At 40.9% G+C, this 12,420-nt stretch overlaps 1 protein-coding gene across 2 annotated transcripts in view; it reads right to left on the bottom strand.

The window, feature by feature from the left end:
- LOC132385260 (myb/SANT-like DNA-binding domain-containing protein 2) overlaps positions 1-12,317 on the bottom strand; it is a 47,487-nt gene extending 35,170 nt beyond the window's left edge. For both annotated transcript variants that reach the window (XM_059957277.1, XM_059957278.1), the window contains exon 1: positions 11,933-12,317. In XM_059957277.1, coding sequence (XP_059813260.1) covers positions 11,933-12,304 — 372 coding nt within the window. In that variant the 5' untranslated portion in view covers positions 12,305-12,317. The remainder of the gene's footprint in view (positions 1-11,932) is intronic.
- Positions 12,318-12,420: the final 103 nt, after the last annotated feature.

The raw sequence follows: 12,420 nt of genomic DNA, 5'->3' as shown, positions 1-12,420 counted from the left end.
GAATAAAAAGTTAGTAAAACCATGAAACTAACAGATTAAAACATTCACCTGGCACACCAACATCCTTCAGACAAAGAGGTTGGTCATCCCTTGCCATTTGACCAAGATGTGATCACTTTAGAGGGACTGATTATTTATTGTAGTAGTTACATTACAATAATTTTTAACTGAAAAAAGAGCAATTGTTTTCGAGGGAGCTCTTGGGCTGGTGTGGTTCACGCAATACAGAAAGTAAACATGCAGCTACACAAGGAATTGGAATGGACCATGGTAGTTGGCACTTACAGAAGTGAGAAAGTCTTGCTGAGATTGCATGGTGCTTTAGTAAGCACTCATTGGTGTATCATTTTAATCTATAAACCTAAAGAATATACTTGCACTGAATCTGTGGAACTTAGAATAATTAACAGTTGGGGTAGGGGACTATCCTATAAAATAGACAAACTATCTTCACTGGAATTTAGAAGAATGAGAAGCCCGCATTGATTACAAGAAAGAATGGCAGGGCAAGATACTGAGATACCATTTCTACTCACTGGGAAATCAGTACTACATGCATTACCTCAAGGCATGGAATAATCATTAGATCCAAAATGAGAATTTTTTTTGTTTTACAGAAGGCAGCAATTCCTTGGAACTCTCTACCCAACAGGGTTGTGGCTCTACTATTAATAGATATTAAAGGACAAGAGAAAAAGACATTTTAAATACAAAGGGAATCACCAGTTTATGGGAACAAGCAACAAAATGGATTAGACAGACATGATACTGAATGCCAAAGCTGGACTAGGTGACATGGTCTCTCCTTGGTTCCATTTGTAGGGCAATGCTTTTAACTAGAATTTAGCAATAATTGCCAGACTTTGCCTCCTCATGCCATGAATGAATCAAATTTAATACTAATGGTAGGGCTCCACACTGTTGAGATGCAGGCTATTTTTAGATAGCATTTTGCTTGTAAATCAGTTTTTTTTATTATGGTACTTACTGAGACACAAGGTAGCAGCTGCTGGCTTAATTGTTAACATGGCTCCACTGGTACCTGCCTTGGAATGTGCAGGTTCAAAAAGAGCCCAGAGAGCATTGTTCAGTTAGTTGTCTTTTTTTTATTCAGAAATGCAAGCAAGGCCTACAACTTTTTAAATCAAAGCATTTTTTTCCAGGAAGTTCAGGATTTAACACCGCTAGGTAGAAAATGTTCTGGTATATTCAGCACTATTATCCTCTCAAAACTAATTAATAAGCTCCAAAACCTTGGCTTCAATAGCCCCTAATGCAATTGGATCCTTGACTTCCTCACTTGTAGACCATAGTTCAGATAGCAAAACATCTCCTCCTCAATCACCACACAGGCGCACTACTAGGTTGTTTGCTTAACCCTCTGCTCTACTTGTTTTACACATGACTGTAAGGTTCAGTATAGCTTCATTGACATATTAACGTCATTGCCATATATTATGTTTGCTGATGACACCACTATCATTGGCAGAACTGAAGGTGATATGAATCAGCATACTGGGGGAAGATTGAAAATCTAGTTGAGTGGTGCCACAACAACCTTTCAATGTCAGCAAGACCAAGGAGCCGATTATTAACTACAGCAGGAGGAAACCCGAAGTTCATGAGTCAGTTCTAATCAGGGGATCAGAGGTGGGGAGGTCAGCAACTCCCCAGCATTATTTCAGAAGATCTGTTCTGGGTCCTGCACGCAAGTGACATTATACAGCAGTGCCTCTAGTTTTAGAGGTTTGCGCAGATTTGGCATGTCATGTAAAACTTTGACAACTTCTACAGATACTCAGTGGAGAGTATACTGACTGGTTGCATCACAGCCTGGTATGGGAGCACCGATGTTCTTGAATGGAAAAGCCTACAAAAAGTAGTGGATACAGCCCAGTAAAGCTCTCCCCATCATTGAGCACATTTACAAGGAACGCTGTCTCAGGAAAGCAGCATCCATCATCAAAAACCCCCATCTCAGCCATGCTCTCTTCTCACTACCACCATCAGGAGGGAGTTACAGGAGCCTCAAGTCCCACACCATTAGGTTTAGGAACAGCTATTACCCCTCAACCATCAGGCTCTTGAACCTGAGGGGATAACGCCATTCACCCCAACACAACTAATTTCAATACCTATGAAGTCACTTATAAGAACTTTACAACTCGTTATTTGTTTTTCCTTTCTTGGATTTGAACAGTTTGTCGTTGTTCGTCGGTCTTTGTTGTGTGCAGTTTTTCTTTAATTCTACCATGTTTTTTGTATTTATTGTGAATACCTACAAGAAAATAAATATCTTGGTAGCATATGGTGACATACATGTACTTTGATAATAAATTTACTTCAAATATTTCCCCTACATTCTCTCTCCACACAACAAACCACCCCATTTCTTCAGGTCTTAATGCGTAGTTTTTGAAAGTGATCCTACACCAAGACACCAACCCTGGTTAATTTAAGCAAGCTTTCATAAGTAGTACAACAACACAGACACAAGAACAGGCACCCGATTACCCTCACACATGGTGATCACCAGTAACAGTATGCCAATACACCATCACCTTCTTCACATCCCTCTTTGCTGCGCCTCATTCCATGTCTTCTAAACCACAGCATCCGTTTGGCCCAAACATGACCCTCCCATCACTATGCACATAGCACCTTCCAAACAGGCAGCCTCAAATGGGGTTTTATGTACATGGGAAGACCATCAAATGTACATTTCCCTCCAAGTTGTATATCATCCCAACTTGGAAAAATGTCACCATTTCATCATCACCATCACTATTCCCTCCCATCACTTGTGGGAGTACCATCACCAAAAAGACAGTACCATTTCAAGAGGCAACATCTAGTCATGAAACACTAGGCAATGGTTCCAAGGCAGCCTAACTCAACAAATTCTTGACATTTCATGGCAATACCATCTCCAAGTTCCACAAAATCAATATCCTGGGGAATCACCAGATTACCAACAGCAGTTTAAAGTGGGACTTTTCAGCAAAACTCCCACCTGAAAAATAGTCTACAGCATCCAGCTCCACGGCAATATGCACAAGTTTGATCATGGTACTACATGACAACAGAAGTTACAGATTCCACAGTCGTGCACTGCTGGCTTGGATCCACCAACTTCTGCCACAAAACACAACTTGCTGCCACCCAGCTGTTCATGTCACCTGTTGCCATGACCTTTGAGTCTGTTATGACACTAAGTGATGTGCAATCAGTAAATTGCTATATCAAATGTTGGCATGGCCAGTGAATTGCCCATATATCCACGGATTAACTATCAGTTCTTCCTTAGGATGACTAATTTCATGCTCCCACCTCTGCAGCTTTAGCAGTTGTCAATCAAGCAGGTAGTTTAGATTGCTTCATAGAAACATAGAAAATAAGTGCAGGAGTAGGCCATTTGGCCCTTCGAACCTGCACCGCCATTCAGTATGATCATGGCTATTCATCCAACTCAGAACCCTGTACCTGCTTTCTCTCCATACCCCCTGATCCCTTTAGCCACAAGGGCCATATCTAACTCCCTCTTAAATATAGCCAATGAACTGGCCTCAACTGTTTCCTGTGGCAGAGAATTCCACAGATTCACCACTCTCCGTGTGAAGAAGTTTTTCCTCATCTCGATCCTAAAAGGCTTCCCCTTTATCCTTAAACTGTGACCCCTCGTTCTGGACTTCCCCAACATCGGAAACAATCTTCCTGCATCTAGTCTGTCCAATCCCTTTAGAATTTTATACGTTTCAATAAGATCCCCCCTCAATCTTCTAAATTCCAGTGAGTATAAGTCTAGTCAATCCAGTCTTTCTTCCACTCATGACAAGATACTACAATCTTAAGTTAGGCCAGCACCATCCTTTATGGTAACCTGCCACCTGCTTCATATTCAAAGAACACTCATTCATCAATTTGGATGCAGCTATGAGGACAACATGATATAAAATTAATTGCAACAAGCACAAGATGCTGAAGGAACTCGGCAGGTCAGGCAGCATCTGCTGAGAAGAATAAACGGTTGACATTTCAAGCCCAGACCAGAGGGATTAACTCCTAATGAAGAGTCGCGGCCCACAACAGTGAATGTTTACTCCTGTCCATAGATGCTGCCTGGCATGTTGAGTTCCTCTGACATTTTGTGCATGTTGCTCTAGATTTCCAGGATCTGCAAAATCTTTTGTGTTTGTAAAATAAGTTGGTCAAGTAACAGCTTATGGAATATTTGCACTGAGAGAATACAGACAGCTTGAAATACTGAACCACTCTGATGCTGATTGGAGGCCCAGAAATTTTGGCATCTAGCATTACTTGACTTTGGAGATTACTATTTTTGGAGGGGATAATATAACAATCATTAACAGGCAGACTGTAATATGGCAGGAGTACCTCTGTGGAGCTATGAATGCCTCCATGCCATTGCTCACGGGTCTTGGGGCCCAGGTCCCAAAGAGATCAACATGTACTGTTCATGTTATTTGCAGAGTAGTCAGAAACCTGGCCCCACTTTGGTACTTGTGGTGAGGGAATATTCATGTTGATGATTGAGTAAGCACCCAGGAAAGGGAAGACATTTCAAAATGAGAATACTGCATTTTTTTGTTCATCTTGATTCTATAGTAAAAAGCAATAGATGTTCATTCCATTCTCAGACACAGCTTTCATGTAGTTCTACAATTCGTGCCATACAAGATTATGTGGCTAGGCACAAGCATAATCTATAAGTTTGTTGATGATACAACAGTTGTCAACAGAATCTCAGATAATGACAAGGAGGCGTACATGAGTAAGATAGATGGCTGGTTAAATGGTGTCACAACAATAACCTTGCACTCAATGTCAGTAAGACCAAAGAACTGACTGCAGACTTCAAGGAGGGGGAAATTTAGGGGACATGAACCAGTCCTCATCGAGGAGTCAACAATGGAAGGGTGAGCAGCTTCAAGCTCCTGGGTGGCAACATACCTGAAGGTCTACCCTGGGTTCAACATATTGTTGCAATTATGAAGGTGGCACACCAAGGACTACATTTCATTAGGAGTTTGAAGAAATTTAGTATGTCACCAAAGACTAACAAATTTCTACAAATGTACCACAGAGAGCATTCTAACTGGTTGCATCACCATCTGGTTTGGAAGGGCCAGTGCAAAGGATCAGAAAAAGCTGCAGAGGGTTGAAAACTCAGCCATTCTATCATTGGCACTAGTCTCCACACCACTGAGGACATCTTCAAAAGGCTATACCTCAAAGGCAGTAACCATCATTAAATGCCCTCATCACCTAGGACATGCCTACATCTCATTAGTACCATCTGAGAGGTGGTACAGGAGCCTGAAGACACACACTCAACATTTTGGGAACAGCTTCTTCCTCTCCGCTATCAGATTTCTGAATGGACAATGAACCCATGAACATTACCTCACTATTTTTGCTCTCTTTTTGCACTACTTCATTTGTTATCTTTATTATAATTTATGTATTGCATTGTACTACTACTGCAAAACAAATTTCACTAAATATGGCTGATAACAAACGTGATTCTGATTCAATTCAGCTAAAAATTGATACATGCACATTCCAAGATTTTAAATATCTCCCTCTTCCAGTGTAGAGTGCCCTCCTTCTTCAAAACATCCACCATTGTCCCTGAGCCTAAAAAGGCCAAAGCAAATATGCCTGAACTACTGGCGTCCTGTCACACTCATCTCAATAATAAGCAAATGCTTTGAGAGGCTGGTCAAGAACTACACCTGCAGCATGCTGGCTCCCACACTGGACCCCCTACAATTTGCCTACTGACACAACCAATCGACAGATGACACAAAAGCCACAGCTCTGCACAAGGTCCTTAGACATCTGGAGAAGAGGGATGCTTATGTGAGAATGTTGTTCTTGGACTACAGTTCAGCTTTCAACTCCGTAATTCCACCCAGACTCGACAAGAAGCTCAGTGAACTTAGCCTCTACCATGCCTTGTGCAGCGAGATCTTGGACTATCTGTCAGATCGCCAGCAGGGTGGTAAGAGCGTGCTCCCTCACCACTGCCCCTCAGGGCTAGATCCTAAGCCCTCTCCTTTACCCTCTGTATAACCATGTCTGTGTCGCCACCCACAGTTCTAATCTGCTAATTAAACTTGCTGATATTACACTGATTGGCCTAATTTCAAATAATAATAAGATAGCCTTCAGAGCAAAATTCATCACCCTGACACAGTGGTGTCAAGAAAACTAAAACAAAAGGAGCTGGTTGTGGACTACAGGAAGAATGGAGATGGAGTAACCCCAATTGACATCAATGGATCTGGGGTTGAGAGGGTGAAAAGCTATTAGTTCCTTGGCATACACATCACCGAGGATCTCACATGGTCTGTACATATTGGCTGTTGGGTGAAATAAAAAGGAACAACAGCACCTCTTTCACTCCAACAGTTGAGGAAGTTTGGTATGGGTCTCCAAATCCTACAGACTTTCTATAGGGCACAATTGAAAACATCCTGACTGGCTGCATCACCGCCTGATATGGGAACTGTACTTCCCTCAATCACAGGACTCTGCAGAGAATGGTGCAGACAGCCCAGCACATCTGTAGATGTGAATTTCCCATTATTCAGGACATTTACAAAGACAGGTGTGTAAAAAGGGCCCCACTGGGGACCCAAGTCACCCCAACCACAAACTGGTCCAGCTGCTACCATTCAGAAAATGGTACCGCAGCACAAAAGTCAGGACCAACAGGCTCCGGTTCAGCTTCTTCCACCAGGCCATCAGACTGATTAATTCATGCTGATACAATTCTATTTCTATGTTATATTGACTGTCCTGTTGTAAATACTATTTACTACAAATTACTATTAGTTGCACATTTAGACGGAGATGCAACATAAAGGTTTTTACTTGTGTGTGGGTGTGAAGGATGTAAGTAATAAGACAATTCATTCAATGTCAGACTGCAGTGCAAAAACAGGAGAATTCAGCACAGCGACCGTCACTGCTGTGGGTGTTTTATGACAAAGAACTTTCCCCCAAATCTATACCCAGCAGATATCCAAATTGCTTCATATGGTAAGCTGAGCCTTTCACGGTGTCTCCAATAAGCTTTCACACCCACGATATACATCAGCACAGGTGCAACCCAAGGCTATGTGCTTAGCCCCCTGCTCTATTCGCTTTACACTTTTGACTGTGAGGCTAAGCAAAGCTCCAATGCCATATTTGTTTGCTGATGGCACCATTGCCATTAGGTGAATCAAAGCTGGTGTTGATTCAGCATACAGAAGGGAGATTGAAAATTTGGCTGACTCATGCCACAACAACAGTCTTGCCTTCAATGTCAGCAAGACCAAGGAGCTGATTATTGTCTTCAGAAGGACACTGGAGGTCCATGAGTCCGTCCTCATTCGGGGATCAGAGGTGGAGAGGGTCAGCCACTTTTAATTCCTTGGTGTTAACATTTCAGAGGATCTGTGCTGGGTCCAGCAAGCCTCGTGCCATTATGAAGAAAGCATGGCAGTGCCTCTACTTTCTTAGAAGTCTACAAAGGTTGGCACGTCGCCTAAAACTTTGATAAACTTCTATAAATATGTGATGGACAGTATATTGATTGGTTACATTATAGCCTGGTATGGAAACACCAATGTTCCTGAATGGAAAATCCTACAAAAACTAGCGGATACAGCCCAAACCATCATGGGTAAAGCCCTCCCCACCACTGAGCACAGACGCAGGAAAGCAGCATTCATCATCAGGGACCCCAGCATCCAGGTCATGCTCTCTTCTTACTGTTGCATCAGGAGCCTCAGGACTCATATCACCAGGATAAGGAACAATTTTAACACTCAACCATCAGGCTTTTAAATTAGAGGGGATAACTTCACTCACCCCATCACTGAACTGTTTCCACAGCTACTGACTCACTTTCAAGGACTCTTCATCTCATGTTCTCGATACTTATTTTTTCATCTTTCTCTTTGTATTTGCACATTAGTTGTTTGTCCATCTTGTTGGGAGCGATCTTTCATTGATTCTATTGTGTTTCTTGTATTCACTGTGAATACCCGCAAGAAAATGAATCTCAGGGTTGTATATCGTGACATACATGTACTTTGATAATAAATTTACTTCGAACTTTGGCCTCTTCCAGCAAGTCTTTGTTCAATGGTAACCTGCATCCCACCTCTATTGCTGATAGAGGAATGGGCAAAATATTGAAACTTTCATGATGACAATGCTCACTACTAGTCATTACAATCACAACTACTCTTCATCTCTTCAGTTTAATTAGTTACAAGACCCTGTTGCACTTAGCACTGGACGAATTCAATGTGACCAAACATGCAGGAACAGGGTTCTAAGGTGAACATACAGGGTATTATAGCAAATCAATGGAAACCATTTTGTCAGTATTTATTGCCTTCTTTCTCCTACTCCTATTATTGTTGCACATGGGAAGGTGTGAGGGGTCCACAGACCCCTCAGTTAATGGTAGGGGTCCACAGCATAAGAAAGGTTAGGAACCCGATCTAAATAAAACTGTCCATTAAGCTTTTGGTGTCTCCATACCCGAGATTGCAATTGTTTCTGTAGCATATCCAGGAGCAAAGAATGCAATGGGATGACCAATAAAGACCAGAGACCTGATCTCCAACAGATATTCTCCTGTCTAAAATGAAACATTGGGCACAGCAAACTTCCTCAGCTGAAACTGCGAAGGAACTGAAAGCACAGAATTAACCATGATGACTTGTGTTGGCACACATAAACCCATACATTCAGGGACTGATAACCCTTGTGGTTCAACCCTGAAGCAACAAGCTCTCTTCCAAATCAACCGCCACCCTACAAATAACTGCTTCCTTTACAAAGCACAGCTGTAGGGCTTCTCCTGCTGGTCATACTCATCCATTGTGTGATCCATTGTGGTTACAAGTTATTTTGTCATTGCTTTATGCATGGACAGTTAAAGGCTTCATTGTACTTTACCCAATCCAGACTGTAGATCAATTAATAACTTACACTTAAAAGGCATGCTGCATAGTTGAATTTCTCATCAACATACAGGTAATTTTCCTAGACGTCAGATTGTGCTGCATATCCTAATGTATATCTACATTACAACAATGACCTCATACATACAGGGCATCGGTGAAATACTTTTGGGTGCATCAAGATGCTACAGGAGTACAAGTTTACCTTCCATTCAGCCACTTGTTTGAGAACAGAATGAAACATACATACTGGATAAAGTTGTAATTTGCACTTTTATAGTTATAACTTCAAAACTTTAGTAAGACAAGATATTAATTATTTGACTATTGAGATGATATACGAGCTGTTCATTGTTGGCTCTTAGCTAATGATCCTTTCATTTCAAATAAAAGGACTAAAATGCCTTTAGTTATCAGATCCTAATAATCATCTATTAAATTACCAAATGTCACACTCAAGGAATCCATCATACTTGATTTCTTCTTTTGTGAAATGGACCTCAATGAAAATTTAAAATCCTGAGCTGAAAAAAGAATGGAACTGAACTAATTTAACATTTGCCTATAAATATTAAACTTGCTAGTTAAACATTAACATCACTATGTTTTATGATAAACCTAAAAAATTCCCAAAGTATGAATTTAATTTTCTTTATAGATGCTGACTGACCAGCTGAACACCGTGTTTTTTTTATTGCTCCTGAGCTCTGCAAGTTCGAAATACTATTTTTAAAAACGCTTAAGATGTTTGAATATACAAAAGTAAAAGCCTTGCACTTTCATCTACATTGTTGCTTGTATTTGAAGGCCCTATCCATAAAAGGTCTATTCACAAGATTATACAGTGGCTAATTAATCCATTATGAATAACCATTTAATAGCTGATACATATTGGTACAAACTCTCATGTTTCACCTATATTTAATTTAAAGAAGGGTACAGGTTCTCTAAAATATCATTTACGGTAAAAATGAAAAGTACAATTTGGAAGAAAAAATGAATTTATATTTCATCTTTGATCTCAGTACACCAATTGCTTCAGAACTATTAGATACCACAAAAAGATTGCCTCTATTGAAAGGCAAAAAAAATTGACAAGTGGAAAATGTGTTAACCAAATCACTGACAAATACAGAACAGTGAAATGGAGCACTCACATTTCTCTAAATTTCTTGGTTGACATGTTATTCAAACATTTCCCTCAGAAAACATTACAGTCCTGTATTACAGTATCATTGGTTTCACCTGTATCTGCTTGCATTCCTGGAATAGGCCTTACTTTCCAGCTAACAGACTGACATCAAGATGCAAAATAATCCGAACTCAATACCTCAAATGGCAAATGCATCACCATTAAATAAAAAAAACTTGGCATTTAAAATACTTTCTAGCTTGCTGTGCCCATGAGATTCTTCTTGAAACAATAGCCTTGAATTTTAAAAAAAGCAAATTAACTGCTTGAAATCACAGATAATACTAAAATATGAAAAATACAGGCAAATACTTAGGAACTACATGAGCTGGATAAAGTATAACTGGGTAGATTTAACAAATATTTTAAAATTATACCATTATAAAATAGAAACAAACTGTACTGAAATAACCAAATAAAGATGGGAGAAATTTGTCTAATGACAGAATGGCAACATTCAAGTAAAATATTATGCAAACATATAGCTTAAACAATTGAGAATAACTTGGAAGATGACTTTCCCAAGCTGCACAACACGCCACAGACCACACCTTGAATACTGCAGTCAGTTCTGGAGACAGCCATAAGAATCACTCAAGACCTGGACACATTCCAGAGGGGATAAATGTGCAAGGCTGATCAGCAGTGTCAAATGAACTACAAAGATTAAAAACAAGTTTTAAAAAAGTCAGTCTTGGGTGAAGATAACAATTACATTACTTTCTTGAAATTAATCGCTGTGGTGATGTATTTGCTTGTGAAGCTACAAACTTAGCTTCAATTTCAAATGCATGGGGGCTTTGAAAATTGGGAATGAGATCACTTGAAGACACTGATGACAAAATAGGGAAGTGAAGTAAACTGCAACAAAAAAATCCTGACACAAAGAATAAGCTAAGGGTTTCAGTCTACAACCTAGTGATTAGAAATTACTCCATAATAAAAGGGAATAATTTATGATTGAGGAAAACTTTAAATCCACTGGCAACAGAACTATAGGACACTGAGAATGCGTAGATAAATCATGCTAGGCTCTGGCATTTGTGAGTATAAATTAAGTCAGCTGTAAGCTCAGAATGGGGAAAAAGTAGCATAATGTTAGACTGTAAGATGTGGATTATTGATTCGCAGGTTTGTATTCTATTAAAACACATATGTAATTTAAATTCCAGGGATTAAAATAGATCTGGAATAAAAAGCTAGTATTAATGGTAACCATGAAGCTAGGTTCAAGAGCCGAACCGCTGTTGAATAGTGTTAGTATCAACTTGATGAACTGAAAACAACCTATATTGTAACATCTCTGTGGAATAAACAAGTTTATTGATCGTTTTGGTTTGTGCCATTTCCAGAACAAATGCAACATAACCGTTTATGAGAATACAAAATTGAAAAAGGGATCTTGCAAATTGTCAAACTAGATCATTAAAAATGATAATCATGGTTCAAGCTGCAAGGATTAATTAGTTTTGGATGCTACTTGAAGAAACAGAGGTGTGCCCGATTTACTTCATTACTACTTACAAGGTACCTTGAAGACACTGGTTATAGGTTACTCAAGAGATTCTGCGGACACTGGAAATCTTGAGCAACACACAGAAAAAAAGCTGGAGGTACACAGCAGGTCAGGCAGCATCTATGGAGGGAAACGAACAGTCGACATTTGGGAACCGAAACACCTCATCAGGATTGGAAGAGGATTACTGTTATGTGTGCGCTAGTTAGTTTTACTCGTCAGGAGACTTGGTACCTTGATACGCTCCTTGCACTGGTTGGCGCTTCTCTCGTAACCCATTTCACGAAGGGCCTGCGAGATCCTGTCGAAGATGTGAGAGTTGCGCAGGTTGCCCTCCAGCACGTCCTGCAGCCGTTCGTCACCCCACACCGCGATCAGCGCGTTGGTTTCGGCCGGAGTCCAGGAGATACCGCGGCAGGCGGGCGGCCGGCTAGGGCTGGGCGCGGGGTTTTCAACCACCACGCTGGTCCAACTAGGGGTCGGGGGTTCGCTGACTGGATCACCCACTACCTCTGACCAGGTGGGGGCTACTATTTCCAGTGGGGTATCAGCCGCCGCGCTCGGCCAGCTCCGACTCGGAGAGTCCGCTGCCCTGGGCGCCGCCATCCTCCACCGTCCACATCCGGGCACCCACCCGGGAATTATGGGACACATAGGGGCAACGCCAGAGGCACCGCCCACACAATCAGATTACTCAGGCTATGAGGCTTCCAATAACATGT

The sequence above is a fragment of the Hypanus sabinus genome, chromosome X2 (genome assembly GCF_030144855.1).
Source record: "Hypanus sabinus isolate sHypSab1 chromosome X2, sHypSab1.hap1, whole genome shotgun sequence".
Lineage (NCBI taxonomy): Eukaryota > Metazoa > Chordata > Chondrichthyes > Myliobatiformes > Dasyatidae > Hypanus > Hypanus sabinus.
This window is presented reverse-complemented; position numbering and strand designations above follow the sequence as displayed.